General features: G+C 42.7%; 1 protein-coding gene and 1 long non-coding RNA gene across 6 annotated transcripts in view; one reads left to right on the forward strand and one right to left on the reverse strand.

Annotated features, from left to right (window-relative positions):
- LOC132519979 (uncharacterized) overlaps positions 1-15170 on the reverse strand; it is a 93429-nt gene extending 78259 nt beyond the window's left edge. The window contains exon 1 of the long non-coding RNA XR_009540398.1: positions 14418-15170. This is a non-coding gene — a long non-coding RNA (uncharacterized LOC132519979). The remainder of the gene's footprint in view (positions 1-14417) is intronic.
- Positions 15171-15333: 163 nt separating this feature from the next.
- Positions 15334-22800, forward strand: part of SEC24B (SEC24 homolog B, COPII coat complex component) — a 94215-nt gene continuing 86748 nt past the window's right edge. For 4 of the 5 annotated variants that reach the window (XM_060148581.1, XM_060148582.1, XM_060148583.1 and 1 more), the window contains exon 1: positions 15340-15521. In XM_060148581.1, coding sequence (XP_060004564.1) covers positions 15395-15521 — 127 coding nt within the window. In that variant the 5' untranslated portion in view covers positions 15340-15394. Of the gene's footprint in view, positions 15522-22800 lie in introns of all 5 variants that reach the window. The other variant, XR_009540397.1, reaches the window with a different exon arrangement.

Genomic DNA, 22800 nt, shown 5'->3' on the forward strand with positions numbered 1-22800 from the left:
GCAACTAAATCAATAAATAAATCTATGAAGCTCTAAATACTAAACTAAGATAAACATACAACCAGAAACAAATTAGATGCAGAAAGCAAACCCCAAGTCTACAGTTGCTCCCAAAGTCCACTGCCTCAATTTTGGGATGATTTGTTGTCTATTCAGGTATTCCACAGATGTAAGGTACATCAAGTTGATTGTGGAGATTTAATCCGCTGCTCCTGAGGCTGCTGGGGGAGATTTCCCTTTCTCTTCTTTGTTCGCACAGCTCCTCGGGTTCAGCTTTGGATTTGGTCCTGCCTCTGTGTGTAGGTCGCCTGAGGGCGTCTGTTCCCTGCCCAGGCAGGATGGGGTTAAAGTAGCAGCTGATTAGGTGACTCTGGCTCATTCAGGCCGCGGGGAGGGAGGGGTATGAGATGCAGGTAGAGCCTGCAGCGACAGAGGCCAGCGTGATGTTGCAACAGCCTGAGATACGACGTGTGTTCTCCTGCGGAAGTTGTCCCTGGATCATGGGGCCCTGGCAGTGGCGGGCTGCACAGGCTCCTGGGAGGGGAAGTGTGGATAGTGACCTGTGTTTGCACACGGGCTTCTTGGTGGCAATAGCAGCAGCCTTGGCGTTTCATGCCTGACTCTGGGGTCCGCGCTGATAGCTGCGGCTCACGCCTGTCTCTGGAGCTCATTTAGACGGTGCTCTGAATCCCCTCTCCTCGCGCACCCAAAAACAATGGTGTCTTGCCTCTTAGGAAGTTCCAAACTTGTTCCCGGACTCCCTCCCAGCTAGCTGTGGGGCACTAGCCCCCTTCAGGCTGTGTTCATGAATCTAACCCCAGTCCTCTCCCTGGGATCTGACCTCCAAAGCCCAAGCCTCAGCCCTCAGGCCCCACCCACCCTGTCAGGTGAGCAGACAAGCCTCTTAGGCTGGTGAGTGCTGGTCGGCACCGATCCTCTTTGCAGGAATCTCTCCGCTTTGCCCTCTGCACCCCTGTTGCTGTGCTCTCCTCTGTGGCTCCGAAGCTTCCCCCCCACCCACCCGCTGTTTCCACCAGTGAAGGGGCTTCCTAGTGTGTGGAAACTTTTCCTCCTTCACAGCTCCCTCCCAGAGGTGCCGGTCCCATCCCTATTCTTTTGTCTCTGTTTTTTCTTTTTTCTTTTGCCCTACCCAGGTACGTGGGGAGTCTCTTGCCTTTTGGGAAGTCTGAGGTCTTCTGCCAGCAACAGTACATGTTCTGTAGTAGCAGTACCTCATGTAGATATATTTTTGATGTATTTGTGGAGAGGAAGGTGATCTCCACGTCTTACTCCTCCGCCATCTTGAAGCTCCAGTTACTGATGGGTTTTGTATTTTTTTTAATTAATTAATTTATTTATTTATGGCTGTGTTGGGTCTTCATTGCTGCTCACAGGCTTTCTCTAGTTGTGGAGAATGGGGGCTACTCTTCATTGCAGTATAAGGGCTTCTCATTGCAGGGGCTTCTCTTGTTGCGGAGCACGGGCTCTAGGCATGTGGGCTTCAGTAGTTGTGGCACACGGGCTCAGTAGTTGTGGCACATGGGCTCTAGAGTGCAGGCTCAGTAGTTGTGGTGCATGGGCTTAGTTGCTCCGCAGCATGTGGGATCTTCCCAGGGATCGAACCCGTGTCCCTTGCATTGGCAGGTGGATTGTTAACCATTGCACCCCCAGGGAAGTCCTCACTGATAGGGTTTTAATATGAGTCTGAAAGCGATTGATTTATTATGTTCTCTGTGCAGTCAACCCTCTCTGCTAATGATAATCTGTATTTGCAGCTGCTCCCCAGCATGCTAGCATCACTGCCTCAGCTCCACCTCAGATCATCAGGCATTAGATTATCATAAGGAATGCACAACCTAGATCCCTTGCATATGTAGTTCACAGTAGGGTTCGCACTCTTATAAGAATCCAACACCACCGCTGATCTGACAGGAGGTGGAGCTCAGGCGGTAATGCGAGTGATGGGGAGTAGCTATAAATACAGATGAAGCTTTGCTCACTGGCCTGCCACTCATCTTCTGCTGTGAGGCCTGGTTCCACAGCCCAGGACTGGTCCATGGCCCGGGGGTTGGGGACCCCTGAGCTGCCACATTCTATCATCCAAGGTCCAATCAGGAGACAAAAACCATATCAGTTATTTAAATGGAAAAGTTTAGTATAAACGACTGTAAAGCAGTAAAATGTAGTGAGCTACTAAAGGAGATAAAAGAGGATTCTAAGAGGTACAGAAATGGCACCTGCAGATAGCAGGTACCACCTTTAACACTAATGCGAAGTGAATAAGGAAGGAAAATTCAAAATTGAGAGGCCTCCCATACCAAGGTTGAGATGCATAACTCCAAGGAGATGCGTGGCTGTCACAGGAACCTTCAACCTTCTCGTGGCAACGGAACTGCTACAGGACATGAGCCACAGCAGCCCCACCCCTGGGTGACAAAGAACTTGATGGAGGGCACAGACCTCAGCAGGTCAACAGGACTCACTGACCACAGCTCAGGTCTCAAGATGTGGACTTGTTAGTCAAAATGCTCCTAGCAAGGGAGTGAGGAAAGAGAAGGGAAAGGAACTCAGGACCAAGAAGACTGAGAAGGAGCCAGACAGGTAAGAGGAAAAGGTATTATGGAGGGCATCACGCTAAGTGAAATAAGTCAGAGAGAGAAAGACAAATACTCTATGATTAATCACTTATATGTGGCATCCAAAAAAATACAATAAACTCGTAAATATAACAAAAAGGAAATAGACTCAGGTATAGAGAACAAACTAGTGGTTTCCAATGGGGAGAGGGAAGAGGGGAAGGGCAAGAGAGGGGTATGGGATTAAGAGGTACAAACTACTATGTATAAAATAAATAAGCTACAAGGATATTGTACAACACACAAATATAGCCAATATTTTATAATAACTATAAATGGAGTATAACCTTTAAAAATTGTGAAACACTATGTTGTACACCTGTAACTTATATGATATTGTGCATCAACTATATCTCAAAAAAAAAAAAGGAGTCAGACAGGTAAGAGGAAAAACAGAAAAGTGGGAGGTAACAGAATCTGAGAGTCAATGTCTGATGCTGCTAAGAGAACTGTCTCAACACCAGCTTTTTGTATTTGCAAGTTTCCTCTATGAGGTTTTTTCTTCTAACCCATCTTCATCTAATCCTACTTAACATTTATACCTTTCAATATCAATTTAGATATCTCCTCTGGGTGCCATCTCAAATCTGCCCCTTAAACACATGGTTATGTGCTCCTTTGGCCGCTAAATGCATTTGCACTTATCCTTGTGATAAAATTTAAGCTCCTTAAACTATGAGATTATGTTTTATTCCTCACCATATCTCCGGATCATAACACACTTCTCAGCACATTGTTAGCATTTCAGCATTTGATAAATTTTTTTTTAATCTTAATAAATTGCTCTTTTCTCTGTCCCAAATCACTTTTGTTATACTTCCGTCAAGGCACTTATTACCTATTATTATTTTTGTATGTTATTTCCTCTCCCCAAGAAACCATTAGCTCCTACTACTATGATTGACAAGCACTGTGTATTGCACAGAGTAAGCATTTTTTAAATATTTGCTGTATAAAATGTCACCAAACTCATAAAAGGTGATTAAACTATAGTAAGACTGTTTCAGGATTGGCTTTTGAACTGTGTCTGAAGACACTTCCTTTTATAACTTTATCAGGAGGCATGCAAGAACCTAGGGGAGTACTGTTTTAAACTCATTTGACTACAAGAAGCAAATTAGCTTAAATGGAAAGGGGGGGAAGTTTCTTCCTATTAGGAGTAGGGCTGCTGTGGAAACTCTGGAGTGAGCTGGAATCAGCCCTTCATTGCAGGCAAGAGCATTCTCTGTCCCTACCCTCCTGCACATCCTCTGCTTCCATCCTCCCACTCACAGTGGCCTTTCATTCATTCCTTCATCCTTTTCTTCCTTTCTTTTCTTCCCTGATAACAATGATGGAATCACAAGGTAAGGGAGGGAAATGCTGTTGAAAAGCATTCCTGGGAATTCCTTCCCTGGAGGTCCAGTTGTTAGGACTCCGAGCTTCCAGTGCAGGGGGTGAGGGTTGGATCCCCGGTAGGGAAACTAAGATCCCACAAGCCACGAGGCCAAAAAAACCAAAAATCAAAAGCCTTTCCCTAAGGTTGGCAATGGCCTCCTACAGCTCCAGGATTTACAGATCCTCCATTCAAGAGAGGTTCCAAACTGAGATTGAATTATTTTATCCAGCCCCACACTGAGAGCGAAGGGACTGTGATTTACCCAGTTTGTGTCAAGTGCCTACTCCTGGTCCACTCAACTGCAGGGTCTTGCAGCAAAAGCATGGCTAAGAGTTATCCCTGTAACTGCAGCAATGGATCAGTAGGGGATAGAGGTTAGGAAGGATAGGAAACTAAAGAACTAGACATAAAGAACCTACTACATTATCCACTTCACAACGCACCCAGGTCAGAGTTTAAGAGGAGGAAACCATGTCTCGGGGGGAGGAAGGATCCTAAACAACTATAGCGTTGGCCCTAGATTTAATAGTCAGCAGTCCAATGTAGGCAGTGTAGGGTCAGGTCTGATGTGACTCGGTGGACATGAAGGGCCTAGATCTCATCCCTAGTCACATCAGATACGGCCACTTATGGGGCAGAGGCTCCTTCAGCAGCTCCTTCGGTAGCTCCCATCTTGTTCAGTTATGTCTGACCAGTTGGTGAAGGCTGGCCTGCAGGTGAAGGCACTGGAGCTGGGGACAATGGAGGCTTATGATTTCTAGTGTGTTTTGCATCTAGCAGCATATCATTATCCAAACTGACCACTTTGAAAGGCAACATTTTTTAATGTAGCTAAATATGTTCTTGTATGTATGTATAGTTTATCACATCTCATACCACTTGTCCTATATTTATTATAGGAGAGGATGACATTGAGCAAGCTGTATATTTAATGTCTCATTTGTTTTACTAATAGAAAAATGACAAAGGAAATTAACCAAAAAAAAAAAAAACCCACTGAATTTTATGGATTTGATCATCAACTCTGCTGCCTCATATCAACTGTTAACTACTTTCTTAAAATCATATGGACTTTTAAAAAAATCTTAACTCATAACTCATTGACCAGAATGGGCCCCAGGGCCAACGTACCACCAAGTGAAATCTGACCATGTGTTGTTTAAAGGCAGAGCTGGAACTGCTCCAGGACTAGCACGACCCATTGCTTTTCCTCTGCTACACACATTCCCCAACCACATCTCTGCCCTAGCCCTTTACAGATGTGTTACACCTGTAAGGATTATCTGCATTTTTAAACTAAAAGAAATAAAACAATTATCAGAAATTTTAGGTGTAGGAGAAGTGAGGTTGTAGAAATAGAAATGGATGTAGATACAGAATTTCCTGTCCTTTCAAATGAGATCGCTTTATAAATATCTTTATTTAAGTTGGTCCACGGTGTTTTATACTATGGAGTGTGGAGCTGAAGGAGTCTAGCAAAATTAGTTAAAGAATATTTTAATTACTTTGGTTCCGTATCATCCTAATTTGTAATCCAACACCTAAAAACTGTTCCCCTCTCTACAAAGAAATAAACCATTTTTTATCCATCTAGTTTTTTTATTTCTGTGCATTCCTTTCAGATCAACTGCACAAAACACAAAACTCTTCTTATTAATCACATCTCTCTAGGCACACCTACACATTGTCCACCAGATGGCAATGGAAGCCCACCAACAGTTTATACTACAAAGGAGAAAATTAATCAAGACAAAGGGCTGGGGGGACGTTGCTTTCTATCTTTTTTAAACCTAATTGTTAAATGGAGGAGGGTTGTTGCATTTTAGAGCCTTAGATATTGGGCTTTTTAAAAAGCCTAATTAAAAAAAAAACTTTTAGAAAGATATGTTAATGACAGTGTTTTTAGTACTCTAACTAGATTACATTTTCTGGTGATTTTTTTCAATGAAACAAAATGGTACTGAACATCACTGCTTGGGCAAAGTTTGCTAAGATATATTTTTTAAGTTCTCAGTAATCTGCTCATTGAAGTGCTTGGCTGGGGGAGGAGTAGAAAGTGGCATTCCTCTACATGCTTGAAATCTCTTACGCTTTTTCTCACCCAACTAAGGCACATGAGAGAATATCCTCTTCACAGACCTCATCAGCTGCTTGGAAACTGGGTCAGCTACTTTTGCCCTTGGATTCTGGAGTCTTTCAGGCAACCATCCCTTCTTCCTCTATGACTTCCCCCATGTCTCATCCCACTCACTGAATTATTAGGATAATTGTGAGCTTGGGGGGAGTTTCTTAATCATTTTGAGTTTCATATTTCTCAACCTGAGAATTATCTTTTAAATGTCTACTATTTTGTGGAAATAATATTTTAATGAACCTAAAACAACGCCTGGCTCTTGGTAGGTGCTCAAACAATAGCAACAATTATTATTTTTGCCTCCAATTTCTACCTTATTTTGAAAGTGAACATGTGACTTATTAACCATAGTCATTTGTATAGTGTTATCATTTTTGCCTCATGATAAATGCAACAGAATTCTTGCAACAGAATTATGACTGTGCCTATGGTTTATGTGTGCAGGTTAACTATCAAAATTTACATATTTTATGTCTACAAAGAACTCAGGAACTCATGTCTTTGCAGCCGTTACAATTTTGGGTTTCTTTAGCCTGGTAGGCTGAATACAACAACATAGTACACACACAGAAGAAATGCCACCTCAGCTCAGAGTGTGTCTCAAAGCACATATTTTCCAAACTTCAGATGAGGGGGGAGAAACTAATAGACCTCAGAACCGCTGGCTCCCCAGCTCTTAGTTATGGAGAAAGTATATGGATTATACGCTTCAGTTATGCAACTTACAGCTTCACTGGAGTAAGTACTTTTTTTGTCTTGGAAACTAGACAGGAAATCCCCACTTTACTCATATATCATAAATCTCGGGAAATAAGAACAGCTAGGCCTAGAGATCCATTTTGGATTAAGCTTGTTCAATCTACAACCAGGTACCATGTGATCCAGTGTCTGTGGGGAGTCTCATTAGAAGATAATGGCACTGGTTTTGATAAATAATAAAGATCTTTATTATTATAAGTTTCCTTAGACATGTAATACAGAGGACTTTCACTGAAAAAGCAGAAAGGAAAGCTTCCTACAGTACCTCTGTATATATTTCCTCTCTCCGAAGTTCCTTACTCATGATAGCTAAAATCTCCTACTGCTCTTTCAATCCCCCAGTCCCTCAGAGGGACTTTGCTTCCACTTTGTTCACTACCTTCTTCCCACATGATGTAAAAGTGAGAAGGAGGACGCCCAGAGGACGGCTGGAGGTCTCCTGGTTATTCTTCTCTTCTTGGTAAGAAGCATGTGGCATCCCCTGGAATGTGTATTTCTCTTTTCCTGCATGTTTGCCTACATTCCCTACCTTGTTATATTTAAAAGGAGAAAATTTCCTGGGAGAAATTCTTGTTTAAAATAACTCTCTCTTGTACCAAGTTTCCTGTAGCTTAAGCCCTATAATATTATATGCTTGCTAGCATGTGATAAGGACTATTTTAGTCTATTACACAGCAACTGTGCATAGGAATCTACTTGATTTCTACTTTTCATTAGTGAAGAAGAAGGCTATTATAAGAAGAAAAAAAAAAAACCTTTTTGAAAGAGACTATGAACCAAGAAAGTAAAGAACCTCTACTTCAATACCTGAATATAATATAGAGGAAAGGAAGGACCTCACAGGAAGGACATTGTTTAGTTTACTAGGGCTGCCATGACAAAATACCACAGACTGGGTAACTTAAAACAATAAAAATGTATTTTCTCATAGTTCTGGAAACTAGATGTCCAAGATCAAGGTTTCAGCAGGGTGGGTTTCTTTTGAGGCCTCTCCTTGGTTTGCAGATAGTTTGCAGATAGTATCTTCTCTCTGTGTGTCCTCACATGATCTTTCATCTTCTTATAAGGACACCAGCCAGATTGGATTAGGGCCCATTCATATGACCTCATTTTACCTTAATTACCTCTTTAAAGGTCCTATCTCCAAATACAGTCACATTCTGAGTTATCAGGGTTAGAACTTCAACATATGAATTATGAGGGGATGCAATTTAGCCCATGACAGAGATTTAAATTTTACTGGAATTAGAGTTGGATATGCTTTTGAAGACTTTAAGGATATTAATAAAGGTTTCTTAATTACTGAAAATATCAAACTAAATGAAATCCAAATGACAAATAGAATGACAGGCTATGGAATCTGGAATTAGGAGAAAGTAGCTAAACCTCCCTCCCAGTGTGGGGCTACCTTCTCCAGGAGTCCCAGGATCTGTGCTTGAAAGCATTTCATGTATCAAAATTCAACTCATTTGTCCTTGTTCTGACATCTGAAGCAACAGGCTTACCACTCTTCAGAAGAAAGCTTTCAAAGCTTTTAGGAAGTTTATCATTTTGCCTGGTCTTTTCTTCTCTAGTCCAAATCCCCCAAATTCCTGGACACTTTTTATATGGCAAGCTTTTTAGACATCTTGCCGTCATAGTGTTTTTTAAAAGTATGGCTCTCTAAATGAATTGGTATCTTCAACATGTTTTTAATCTGGCCTTTTTTGAATAGGGAATTGTGTTTCACAACTGATTTTTTTCACGTAATTGAAGTTTGTCCTTACAAGTAGTAACAGAAAAATTAACTTAATCTTCTGTAAAACAGAAACACTCCTTATGATATTTTAACTTAAAAAGTTTCATTTAAAAAAATCAGCCTTTTTTTTTTTTAAATACTGAGCAACAGTATATCAACTTTACCTGCTTCCAGCAGATGGCACTAAAGATTGTACAAAGTAATTTTCATCTAGGGTAGAGCTTCCCAGCCCTTTCATGTCATAGCAGAGTTGGAAAATAAGAGTATTTTTCCTGGATAAGTAAACAGTGTGTTGCAGCCGAAGAAGAGGCGCATCGGGGGTCACCTAAAGGCCCCCTCTGGTTCTGAACTGTGTTGCTTCTACATTCGTATGTTGAAGCCCTAACCACCACCATCCCTCATGTGCCCGTAATGGAAACAGGGTCTTTGAGGAGGTGATTAAGGTTAAATGAGGTCAGAAGGTAGAACCATGATCTGATAGAACTGGTGCCCCTGTAGGAAGGGAAGTCCCTGGTGGCGCAGTGATTGAGAATCTGCCTGCCAACGTGGGGGCCACAGGTTCGATCCCTGGTCCAGGAAGATCCCACATGACGTGGAGCAACTAAGCCGCGGCCTGCGCTCTAGAGCCTGTGAGCTACAACTACTGAGCCTGTGAGCCACAGCTACTGAAGCCCGCGTGCCTAGAGCCCGTGCTCTGCAACAAGAGAAGCCACCGCAATGAGAAGCCCACACACCACAACGAAGAGTAGCCTCTGCTCGCCGCAACTAGAGAAAGCCCGTGCACAGCAATGAAGACCCAACGCAGCCAACAATAAATAAATAAATGAATAAAAATTTTTTAAAAAAACAGAAGAGACACCAGAGAGATAGCTCTCCCTTCACCATGTGAGAACACAATGAGAAGGTGGAGGTCTGCAAGCCAGGAAGAGGGCTCTCACCAGAACCTGACCAAGCTGGCATCCTGATCTCAGACTTCCAGCTTCCAGAACTGTGAGAAAATAAATTTCTGTTGTTTAAGCTACCCAGGCTATGGTATTTTGTTATGGTCGCCTGAGCTAATACACCATCTTTCTACAACAAACAATAACCGGCAAGAGGAAAAGGAATTGGCAAAATGGAAACATTGTTGAATGGGTGGCAAGATGATCAGTGTCAACATTGGGCACCCATTAACCCATTAGGAGGTGTTTCAGTATCTTAAAGGCCTAAGAAAGTACTGCTGGTGTAGAAAGCCAGGGAAATTCCAGACCCATTTTAATCTGTACATCAACAGAAATGGTGGGGATACACTATAGCTACTAAGAGGTTCCCTTAGGATTGCAAAGAGGGGCATTCTTCCCTCAATGGACTTTCAAATGTAAATGAAAAGATGCCCTTTGGAACCTTGCTGCTCCAAGTGTGGTCCAGGATCAGAAGCATCAGCATCACCTGGGAGCTGGCTAGAATTTCAGAATCTCAGGCCTTCCCAAACCTACCAAATCACAATTTGCATTTTAACAAGATACTCAAGTGATTCATAGGCACATTAAATTTTGAGAAGCATCACTTTACATCTTACATCAGCAAAACAAAAAGAGAAGAGTAAGCTTGGTTCTAAAGCTTCAAAGAAGCTCACTTTTGGGAATTCCCAAAAGTGGCAGTCCAGTGGTTAGGAATCTAAGCTTCCACAGCTGGGGGCCTGGATTCAATCCCTGGTGGGGAACTAAGATCCTCACACAAGCTGTGTGGCACAGCCAGGAAAAAAAAAGGAAAAGGGGGGGGGGAAGCTCACTTTTCTGTTTGGTGGAAATACACTTGTGGCCTAGGAGAGTTTACCCTGGATTTGTGAATATTGGGACTTATGAACAAGGAGCTTTGGGAACCTAACCTGTTCATATGTAAAAGAGTTTATAAGGTTCTAAAAATGGGTTGTATATCCCTGCTGTCAATGCCCTTCAGAATATCAGGTAAGAAACTCTCAGATGGTAGAGACCTGTGGGCTATGTTTATCATATTCTCAGTGTAATATACAGGGTTGTTCAATTTAACTAATTGCCCTAGACTGCTGTGCATTTAAGTTCTTCCATTTTTTCAATATTCTGATGGTGATTGCTGCTCTCACTGTGCCTATATCAACAGTGTTTCCTTCTCCTGCCTCGTGATTCATTGTTTCTAACCTGCTGGGGGCTGGATAAGTGGATAACTACAGAAATTACGGTATAGCTAAAATAATAGCCAAATATTCTAAGTGAGAACTTGAGAGAATTTTCTGTAAGTGCACTTTTGCACGTAGGCTGACTATGTGGTAATTATTTACCTAAAAATTCCACCTTTCTTTTTTTCTTTTAGGATCTTAGTTTGCCTTAGACAGTTGAGACTTAAATGATAGTTAAATTACATCAACATAAGTGATCAAAAGATATGAACATCAGAGAAATTATTTCTTCCCATCATAATATGTCCTGGAACTCAACTTAGAATGCCCTAATCGGGGTCCCCAACTCCCGGGCCACGGACCAGTACCGGTCCACGGCCTGCTGGGAACCAGGCCGCAGAGCAGGCGGTGAGCAGCGGGTGAGCGAGTGAAGCTTCATCTGCAGCTCCCCGTCCCTCCCCGTCCCTCCCCATCCCTCCCCATCCCTCCCCATTGCTTGCATTACCGCCTGAACCATCCCCCATCGCCCCCACCCTGTCTGTGGAAAAACTATCTTCCACAAAACTGGTCTCTGGTGCCAAAAAGGTTGGGGACAGCTGGCCCTAATAAAAAGGAGAAACAAAGATTCACAAGGAATGTGAGAAAAAAATAACACAGGTTTGTAGAAAAAAGATCAAGAAATAAATATAAGAAAGTAGGATTATATGTAAAGGATCCTGCATAGGATCTTCAGGGACAGATTACATCCTATTAATCTTTGTATCCCCAATACCTGGCCTACTAAAAATGCAATAAATGTGTAAAGAGATCAGAAAAAGGAGAGGAAAGAAGAAAATCATGTCTTCATATTGGGAGAGGGACATCTAATAGGGAATGCCACTGAAAGAGGAAAGGTATTCTACAAAGGTCACATGTAATTTAAAAACTAGAGGGGAAAAAAAAAAAGCTGAGGAAGATGGGAAGCCAGGTACAACAGAGAAGGACCTGGATTAGCATTTTTTGAGATAAAAATAGGTGTTCAGTTATCCAAGGCTCCCACAACTTATGTTATAGAGAATGTGAGTCCTAAATTGGGGGTGACAAATAGTGATACGTGTGTCAGAATTTGACATTCAGCAAAAATGTCCCTCCTGCACCTGTGGCAGGGCTTACTTTCAATTATAGCACTTTTCCCCATTGAACACAAACTGGGCAACAGCATTTATCTTCACATTGCCCATCAAAACAATTAAGATTGACGCTACCATATTTGACACTCCTGGAACAAAGTATCACTTTTAATGACTGGCAAAAGATTGGAGAAATGTCCTGAAGAAAAGGACCATCGTTTCCTGATGTTGAAAAGAATGAACCAATTCAGCTTAACTTTGCGATTCAAAGCAGTGGTCCTCAAATTTTCTTGTGCATCAGAAACACCAGGAAAGCTTGCTATTGGGTCGCGTCTCCAGAGTTCAGTAGGTCTGTGGTGGGACCTGAGAACTTGCATTTCAAACACTTTGAGATTTGCCATTCTAAATGTCACTGGAACAAATTCTAAATATGTAAAACTGAAAATCCTTTGACAAGCAAAATAGTACATAATAATTAGCATAGCTTTATGAAGAAAAATGTAAATTAATCAAGTATACTACGTAGTGAATAGAGCAAAGACTTTGGAGCTAAACAGACTTTGGTTTGAGCTCTGGTTCTGCCATTTACAGGTTCATGATTTTTACTAAGATTACTTGAACTCTATATAAGTCTTAGTTTCCTCTGGTAAAATGGGGATAAGAAAAATATCCAATAGAGTTATTGTGAGGACTAAATGGGGGGGAATATATCTAAAGTGACTAGCACAGTGCCTGGTACATGGTAAGCATTCATTCAATCCTTCATCCTATTCCTCATTTTCTTCACTGATAGCAGTCATGGGACTTAAAGCAGTAGAGTGAAATAACATATCTTCATAAAGGTTGTAGGATCTGTCATGCAAAAGATTCTTACAAGCATGCTAGAAAATACCACGGTGAATTAGCAGACAGGTGCAAAGAGCTTAGGTGATAAAGACTGTGGGGAAGATGGGTTAAAACACAGAGTCCCCGTCCTTCTTTAGGAGTCTCCTCTAAAGAGACGGGGCTCAACTTCAGTCCATATACCTGTGATTAAAATGGGCTTCTTATACCCCAAAGCAGCGGTCCCCAACCTTTTTGGCACCAGGGACCAGTTTCGTGGAAGACAATTTTTCCACAGACGAGGCAGCGGGTCGGGGGGATGGTTCAGGCGGTAATGAGAGCGATGGGGAGCGGCAGGTACCAGTCCGTGGCTCGGGGGTTGGGGACCCCTGCCCAAGAAGATACATTCCAAGGACAGAAAGCCAATTGGCTCGTTATTCCCTTACCCTTATAATAGCAGCCCTTAATACAGGGCTTTTCTCTGAGCCATTTTTCAAAGGCAGCATTGGAATCTGTAATCGTGTAATCTTCTCGATGAAGCAGAGTGTGGTCTTTTGCTTATGCGGGGGCTTAGGTTTTTGCGGAAAAGCTGGAAATGCTGTAGAAAAGTGCTTGCCCATTTTGTGTAGATGGATGATGTATTGTTGAAAATCCTAAAACTCAGAAAGTACAAACTATTACAAAAGACAATTGTGGACTGTATATTTGATGATACTAATGAATTATTTTTAATGATTTTAGGTATAATAACGGTATTGTGTTTATGTTATACATTGAGAGATACATGTTGAATACCTACTGATAAAATGATATGTCTGAAATTCATTTCAAAATAATCTCAGAAGGGACTTCCCTGGCTGTCCAGTGGTTAAGAGCAGTGGAACTGATCCCTGGTCGGGGAATTAAGATCTCATATGCTGCACAGCACAGCCAAAAAGAAAAAAACTTAATCTCGGGAGAGTGGATGTTGGTGCCAGTATAGATAAGCAAGATTAGCCCTGAACTGACAAATGTTGACGCTGGCTGATGAGTACATATGGTCCATTATACTACTTTCTCTTACTTTGTATTCCTTTGAAATTATCTACCTAAAATGTTAAAAAATTCAAGTAGTTTTATTAATGGGATATTGCTTTCTAGGACAGGATTGTGTTATAATATCTGTACAGTGTAATTTTCTCTAAAGATTCTGAAAATTTACATTTAACAAAATTATTGGCTTTTAAACCTAAGAATTTGGCTTAATGCATCTTTCACATGCAGGAACTAGTATATTTTAGCTTCTGGATATTGTAATGTAAAAGTATTGCTTGGGTTGCTTATTAGTGTAGTGTATAAAATGGAAAGGAAAAATTAATCAGAATTATGGAAATAAGAATAAAGATAAATTCCAAAAACAAAAGTACAAATCCAACTACTGAAATCCTGTTTGTAATTCATTTGGTGCATTAAAGCACCAAGTATCATTAATTCACGGCAGCAACTAAAGGGAAGCTTCGCATTATTCTAGGACTACAACACACTTTATGTTTGGCATAATCATTCAGTAATTAGACATCGCTCCAGAAATACAACCTTGCAACATCCCATTCGGAATTCGACGCTTTTGAACAATTTCATTTCTAACAAACACAGAATGACTGTGGCATACTCAGGATTCCAAGATGGCAAAACGACTTGGGTAATGCAGTCCCAGGGCTTGCTTACCAGTTAACATGCTGGGACAGGCCAGAGATTCAACGATTTCATAAGCGTAGACAAACCACGCTGAGTTCTTGCTTTGGGTGTTACAGCTTCTCTTCTGAACATCAACAGGATGAGCCAACTCTTGGCAAAAATCATGAGGACGATAAAGTTTGCCTTTCAGCTTCCCTTATACTCCATTTCCCCCTTTCCTTTCCCAGGATTTAAGTCAGTGGGAAAAGTTCTCAATTCTTATTGAGATACTGTGTTTATCATAGAGAAATATTTCTTTTTCTTTTGCCCAGGATTATAATTCCCTACGGACAGGGAACTTGAATGTCTATTTCCTTTAGGATTTAATATTAAGGGGGAAAACACCTCAAGATTAAAAAAAAAAAGCCAAACCCAGGGTTCCTCTTCGGAGGAAGGGTGAGCGGGGTCAGTCCGGCCAGGCGCTGCCTTGGTCTCCGGAGGTCACCCCGCAGCTCTGGAACCCCGTCCCCGCACCGCACCGCCCGGCCCAGGCCCGCCGCGCTCCTGCCTCCGCCCCACGTGGGAGCGGGCCCAGCGCCATCTATCCTGGTCCACCCCTTTCGCCCCGAGTCGACAGCAGGTCAGCCCGGGCCCGAGGTCGCAGGGCTGGCTGGGAGGCTGCCGCCCCGCGCCCCGCCTCCGGCCTGGGCGCGCCGGGCTCCGCCTGCAGGGGCCGCTGCGGCTCGCACAGTCAGCGCCTGCCGGGAGCGACCCGCGGGGTGGGAGTCCCGCGTCTCGGGGCTCGAGGCGGCGGCGGGGCAGGGCCGGGAGGGGTTCCGGCGCCCGCAGCGGCCGAGCTAGGCTCCAGGGCGGAGCGCGAGCACTCCAGCCACGGTCCCGGGTGACTCCGTCGGTGACGCCGGGCGCGTTCCTTCCTCTTCCTCTCGCCGCTCCGGCTCCGCCTTCCCTTCCCTTCCCTCCGCCCAACTACCCGAAGCGGAGCCGCGGCCGCCGCCCGCAGTGCCGTCATGTCGGCCCCCGCCGGGTCACCTCATCCGGCCGCCAGCTCCCGGATCCCGCCCAAGCTTGGCGGAGCCGCCGCCTCAGGAGCCGCCGCGCCCGCGGGCCCGGGCCCGGGGCCTCACCAGCAGAACGGTGAGGAGGGCGGCCGGGGCGGAGCGCGGGGCCTAGTGCTGGCGGGGCAGCCTGCGCGGCCGAATCGGGCGGGGCGGGAGGGAGGGCGGTGGGGGGGGGGCGGCTGCCGGGGCGGGGTGGGGGGCGGCACGAGGCGGGGGTCGGCCCCGGGGGGGTTGGGGGGGCTGGGGGGGAGGGGCGGCCCGGCGCGGGGGCCGGCCCAGGGAATCAGGGAGCAGGGCTGTCTCTGTAGTGTGACCCCGGGCCCGAAACCACGGGGATGAGTAGGGGCCATAGAAAAGGGGGAGACCAGACACCGCGTGAAATCCCTTTTATCCAGCCCGGGCGCAGGGGAGTTTCCACGGGCGACCCCTTCGCCCAGATACCGGGCGAAAAGCCGAGGCCGCAGAGTGCGTGGTCCGTGGAAGGCTGGTGTAGCCATGGAGCTGGGAGGGTTGTGCCCTTCCTGTCTCAGGAAAATTGCTCTGATTTCTGAGGCCCGGCGAGCACGCTGCCTGGAAGGGAACTGAAGTTAGTGCCCAAGTTTGTAGACAAAGGGTGTAAAGATGCAACACAAGTGTAACTGTAACCCTGACCCAGTTCGGCCTCAAGATCTGTCATTGCTGCTGCGGCCGCTACTCGAGCGTTTGGAGTTTGCTGGTCGTGTTTGAAAGGGAGCAGGTGTCAAACGGATTTAAACGAATACTTTTAGACCTGGGTGTTTCCCCACCCCCCCGCCTCCCCCAGCTTCACTTTCAAAAACACAAAAACGTGCCAGAGTTGGCCCTGTTTGAGGCAAGGCCTTCATACCGGCAGCAGCCAATGCACCGTGAAAGCGGTTTCATACTAAGGTCGCGCGGGCTTTGGGGATGCGCGAGTTTCAGCTGAAAAATGATCGGCTCTAGTATTCCCTCATCTTGAGATTTGGAATGTTCGTGGCTGGGGCCGGGGGAGAGGGGGCCTCCCTTTATAGACGATAACATTTTAGATGAGAACTCTCGAAAGTGATGGACTGAATACTTAAGAAGAATATGTCTGGTTCTCTGTAAAGGAGAACAAGGTCTGCTGGTACTCTTTAAAAATGGTTGTTGGACTGACCTATTTTATCCAGTCTGTGAAATGAAAACTTACTAGACTTTATAAACCAGTTCAGCCAGCATCTAAATTTTATAACTGATACTTCTCAAGCTTGCAGTTTATCGTTTATCCTGAGAACCAGAAGTTGAATTTTTTTCATAAGTCAAACGTGATGGCTTAGCCTTATCCTTTGGATCAGCCATACTTGTCAGTATTACGTGCTTTACTTTCACTGGTCATTGTTTACTCTGTGGGTTTTGAATGTGAACAGTGTAGTAGGTTTTGTACTTCTGTCCTGAACATACATGAAGATATTATTTGTGAGCAGGTTTTGCTCTTGTAAACTTGATATAAATTCTTGTTTTTGTTTTGTTTTTAGAATAGCTTTGTGTGTGGAGGAACTAGAACATGATAATTTAGGAAGCGATCCCAAGTCTTTTAGAATATTTTAAATCCATGATTAATAGTGATCCAAGGATTGTGTCTTGATTTTCTAAGTATGCATTATTGTCTTAGTGTACAGTTTTTAGAGTGGCAAGTATTTACCTCAGCCTTAACAAATTTTGTGAACGCTCAAGGAATGGCAGGATATCAGTTGTGATCGGGCTGTTAAATATGTAAAAACAAATCAGTTAATACATTTAGAAGCCAAAAATAGATGATGCTTGATTTCTGCTGTTTATAATCGTTACTCTGACATAATTCATTTCAACATTTTTTGCATGCTTGCCAGTTGGGGACTCAAGGTTAGCCTAGTAGAAAAGACAGAATCCCTGCCTTTCTTGTAAATTGACGTGTATTTTGGTGACATTTGAGTTGGTTATGACCTTGAGGGATTTGACAGGGATGGATAGGAGAGGAGGGCTGTCTCAAGGACATGAACAGAAGTCTCAAAATTTATAAACTAAGAGGCAGAAAGTGTGTTGGGTGAGAGGGAAAACCCAAGAATACCTAAAAGGGGCCAAGTTACAGAAAGGCCTTAAATGCTAAGGAATTTAGAAATTAAGATAAAGAACTAGAGTTAATTTTTGTTTGTTTTTTTGTAAAAGTAAGTAGCTTAAGTAGGTAAATAACAAGATCAAATCTGTTTTTGTTTTGTTTGTTAATCTTAGAAAAAAGTAATTTTTGCTATATGGTATTTGGCACCCATAGATAACGATTAAGCAGTCATTCAGGTTTGTGGTTGATTCTTTAGCCCCACGTAAACTAGTTTGCCTTTTAATATATCTGTGGAATTCCAGCACGGTGCAAAGGAAATAGGTCAGAAGTACGAGTTTGAAGCATCACAGAAGACAGAGTTGTAAAACTGGAATGGTACTTAGAGATCACTTAGCTTAGCGGTTATCAAACATTTTTAAAAACAGATTTGTTTTCCTGCAGGGCCCTGCTATAGAAATCAGAAAAAAGCAGAGCTGTTGTGGTTAAAATAGAGGTGGAGGTCCAGGTGTTTTGGGAACACAGTCTGTAAAACACTTAGTTCACTTCTCTAATTGAACAGATCCAGAAAGTTTTGGGTGGGTGTTTTTCACTAATGCCCGTATAAGCTTCTTGAGGGTAGCAGCCTGCCTCCTGTTCACTGCTGTATATTCAGGGCCTAGAACAAGTTATGGTCTCATTAAACATTTGTTAAATGAAGTCTAATACAGTCTTCTAGTTCCAAGTCCAATCTCTTTCTATTAACAGACTCTAAGAAGTCTCTTATTAGAAACTTTGATATTGGAAAGGGTAGGGAGGCAGAAATCGGGTCTTCATTATTACTTTTCCTTATTTTCTATGTTTAATTGTTAACATGCTTTCCCCCATTTATTTGAAGATAGAATTTGACTTCTTTGAGTCTTTGAAATATTTCTTTTTAAACTTCCTTCCTTGAAGTTATATTTCTGTACTTCAGTTTTTCATTGAGCACCATGTGGGCGGTTTAGAATTATTTGTATTTTCATATGAAGTATTAGTTGAACATTTTTCAACCTTTACTCTGCCTTTTGAGAGTCCTTCCAAAACTGAGTCCTCAAACAAGGAAAGACTGAGTGAATAGTATCCTGGTAATGATGGCATAACCCCATAATTTCCCCCAATTGACTTAAATTGAAAGAGGTCTTTTTAGAATTTTAGGGGGCGGTGGGTCACCCAAATTTATCAGTAAAACACTGCTTTTTAATTCTACATTTAGGAAGCAAGTGGTGCTCATTTTCAAATGAAAATGTGTTTTCTTCCTTCCATGTGCCTTTTCCAAGAATGATACTACTGGCAGTTTTATCATTTTAATTGTTAATAATGCAAGGAAGATGAGATAGTAATGGGAATTATGAGAATTCATTATGGAAGCTATAAATAAATATACCATTCACTCAGCAATACTGTCTGGTAGGTTATAGGAAACCCTTCAACTTTGAGAGCACATGCAAAATTTAAAATGATACAAATCTCCCTAGTGTGTCTGAAGTAAGTTTCTTTTGATCAGAGCAGTATCTGTGTCTCAGGTTTCTAGTCTTCCTTTCTAGCTAACCAGAAGCATCAGGTCCTCTCATGAAGATACTGCCATGGTATAACATAGCTTTCTGCACACATAATTTCCCCCTAGGTTGATTAATAGATATCTCAAGGATCTTAACAAATATATAAACAAGTGTCTTTTATCTGGGTTTAGTTTTTATTGTTGTTGCTGTATTGCTTTGGTTATTTTTATTGTATTTTCATTCCCATGCCACTCCCTCCCCCTCAGTTTCTGAGGTTATATCTGTACTGATTTTTGTAAATCACGTTCATTGCTACTGATCCTAGTATTTCAGCTAACTTCCATCTTTCTGATTCATCTGTGAACCCTGAAGTATTTATTAGATGCTAAAGACGTTGAAATAGAACAGATTTTGAGCCAATCTTCAGCAGACTTTCCTAGAAATGAGAGTATCTTCACAGTCAGCACTGCGTGTTAGAGCAGATCATGTTATATTCAGCCCTGGGGAAGCCACTATTATTTCCAGTAGGCTAAGCATACTCAGAATTGTCAGAAAGTGTGGGCTAGTGAAAAGGCTGTAGGCTCTGTTACAGCCCAGGGTTTTGTGGAGAAAATTACTTAACATCTCTGGATTTCAGGGGATAATAATACCTCCCTCGTAGGGTTGTTCAGAAGATTACATTAAATGAGGTACTATTATTTAAAGTACCTGGTGCTTAGCAAAATGAGACGCTTAGCAAATGAGGGTCCCCTTCAAAATACCAGGATATAAATTCTTCATGTGGCAGATACCGCGTGAGTTTTCCTCATCACATTCCATGGCAGCATGCAGTAGGCACTCAATGGAGTAAGTGAACTTGTGTATTATTTTTTTACACTCCCTCCCACGAATCTGCTCTTGGAAGGTTTCCTCTAATAGGCCACTACCTCAGCTAGCTGGTTTGCGGGAAGAGGGGTTTCATCGGTTTTAAGTTTTCTAAAATTGTGTGCTGAAAGCTGCCTGTTAAGAGGAACTGAGGAAAAAGCGGATGAAGTAGGGAGGGGGGAGGGACTAGTAAAATGCCTTGCCTAGGCAGTGGCCAGGTCCTAACTTGCTTGTTTTTCCTAGTATTTCTGTGAAATGGGCTTTGGAACCTGCAATATCTGGCTTCTTCACTACTTCCCAACTATTTGAAATCGTATGAATTAGTGACCTTTCGTGTCCCTGTTTGTTTGTTTGTAAAATGACAATAGTGGTGCTTCACAGGACTTGAGAGAATTATATAAGATTATATATAGGAAAGTAAAGTACCTGGCATGTAGTAGGTTTTCAAACAATATTGATTTTCTTTTGGCCCCTTCACTCTTAGCACTCATTATCATGACATCCAAAGAGGACAACTGATGTAGTGGCAGGAATAACCTATACTTAGTGCAGTGAGATTTCATCCAAATGGCTGCATAGGCTGTGTCTGCCAGCAGTGACTGGAACAGTTACCTTTGTGGCTATTAGCCTTCCATCAGGAAGAATAATCCAGGGGAATCAGATGTGATTGAGACGCCCCGGTTTTTAAATCACTGGAGTTTCTAATTGCAGATTTCTTTAGAGGTGTATGTGTGTGTATACATTTTATGCTCACTAAAAATGTATTTTAGTAATATTATTGATACTTTATTGGTAGGGGTAGTATATTCAAACTATTTAGTAATCAGTACTGCATGTACTGACCACTGAATGGATACCAACCTTGCCCCTAGAGCAGAATTCAGACAGACTGCAGTGTGCCAGGCATTAGTCCTTTAGCTGCTAAGTCGTGAGTGGCTGTGTGGCAAGGGGCCGGCATGGTGGGGCGCAACAGAGAGTCAGGGTCAGGACTGTGGCTTTTGACCAGCTGGTTCAAGAGCATTTTAACAGTTTGATAAGGACGATTGTTAAAGTGCATACTGGCTGAGTATTGACGGACTTCTTGGTTACTCAGTGATGAATGAATTACCTTCTTAGATCTGATTCTCCTTCTCCCAATTAGTACGAATTGTATCTCAGTAGGATAGAGGAGTTTGTACTCCGATGACCTTTCATTATCTTTTAAAGATAATGAAAACTTTTCATATGACTTTTTTAAAAAGTTGGAAATTCAATTCAGGAAACGACTAATGAAACAAAAATACATTAAAAATGTTGCTTTGGGCTTCCCTGGTGGCGCAGTGGTTAAGAGTCCGCATGCCAATGCAGGGGACACGGGTTCGTGCCCCGGTCCGGGAAGATCCCACATGTTGCGGAGCGGCTGGGCGCGTGAGCCATGGCCGCTGAGCCTGCGCGTCCGGAGCCTGTGCTCCGCAATGGGAGAGGCCACAACAGTGAGAGGCCCGCGTACAGAAAAAAAAAAAAAAAAATGTTGCTTCTCTGTGGGATTGGTGGGGGGATGAGGAAACATTAAGAGCCTATGGTTTTTTGTATAGTGACTAGACTTTCCATAAAATACTTGATTTGTAAATTTTGATTTTCATGTCGAGTTTGCTTAAAGCAGGAATAGAATGAGTTTTCCTTTGGTGAGACTCTTATCTCTGAAAGGAGATTATGTCACTGAGGCAGATCTATCCCTTGGGTGGATCTTGTGATAATTTACTCTTGCTAAAGAGGGCATAGATGCTTATAGAAAATCAGGCTGTATCTAGCTTGTATATGATAATATCAGTCAGGCTGACCAGCTGAAACCTCTGCAGCTGTGATTAGAGTTGGGGAGATTATCCTGGATCTGGGCAGGCCTGATATAATTACAACCATCCTTATTAGAAACTGGAGGAGTCAGCCTGCAGAGAAAGTAATGTGACCATAGAGCAGAGGTTAGGATGTTGTGCTTTGAAGTTGGAGGAAGGGGCCATGAGCTCAGGAATGCAGGTGGTTACTAGAAGCTGAAAAAGGCAAAGAAATGGATTCTGTCCTCAGGCCTCGGAAGGAACCAGCTTTGCCCATGGTACCTTGATATTAGCCCAGTGGAACTGACTTTGGATTTCTGACTTCGAGAACTCTAAAAGAATAAATTTGTGTTATTTCAAGCCATTGAATTTGTATAATTTGTTATACTTGCAGTAGGAAACTCATACATCTGGTAAGAAGGGAAGAAAAAGTGGCAGTGTCAAAACACTTTAGATGTAATGAAATACAGTAGGTTTTTACTTTCCTTTTGTTTCAAATGTTCTTATACTTGAACTACTACAGAGTAAAAAGTGTAGAATGCCAAGGTAAAAAAAAGTCAGACTTGTATATTTGTTCTCATAGTAGCATATAAATGACTTTACATAGTGGAAGCTATTAAGTTTTGAATTCTTTCTCTTTCAGTATCATATAGTTCTTGTTGATAATTGTGATGTGGTAAACGCCTGATACAGAAATATTTGAGGATTATTTATGGGGCTTAATTTTTTTCAAAATATAGTAATGGATTCCATGAGCCAGTCACTACCCTAAGCCTTAAGGATATGATAGAGCTGAGAGCAAACTAGGCCCAAGTTTTTCACTTACAGAGTGCACACTTAGAGTTCCATGTGGAAAGCGCTGTCCAAAATAGTACATTAAGCAGGCATCTGCTTGTAGGGTTAGAGAATGTCTTCTAGAGGAAGAGCTAAGCTGAGAACTGAAGAATGAGTAAGAGTTGGTCAGATGAAGAGAGTAGAGGGAGTTTTTGAAGTTTCCAGGTAGAGGGAAGAGACTGTGTGAATAGTCAGGGGTGAACAAGCATGACTTGAGAAAACTTTTCTATGGTAAGAGTGTGGAATAGTGATTTTCAG

Source organism: Lagenorhynchus albirostris, chromosome 4 (genome assembly GCF_949774975.1).
Source record: "Lagenorhynchus albirostris chromosome 4, mLagAlb1.1, whole genome shotgun sequence".
Classification (NCBI taxonomy): Eukaryota; Metazoa; Chordata; class Mammalia; order Artiodactyla; family Delphinidae; genus Lagenorhynchus; species Lagenorhynchus albirostris.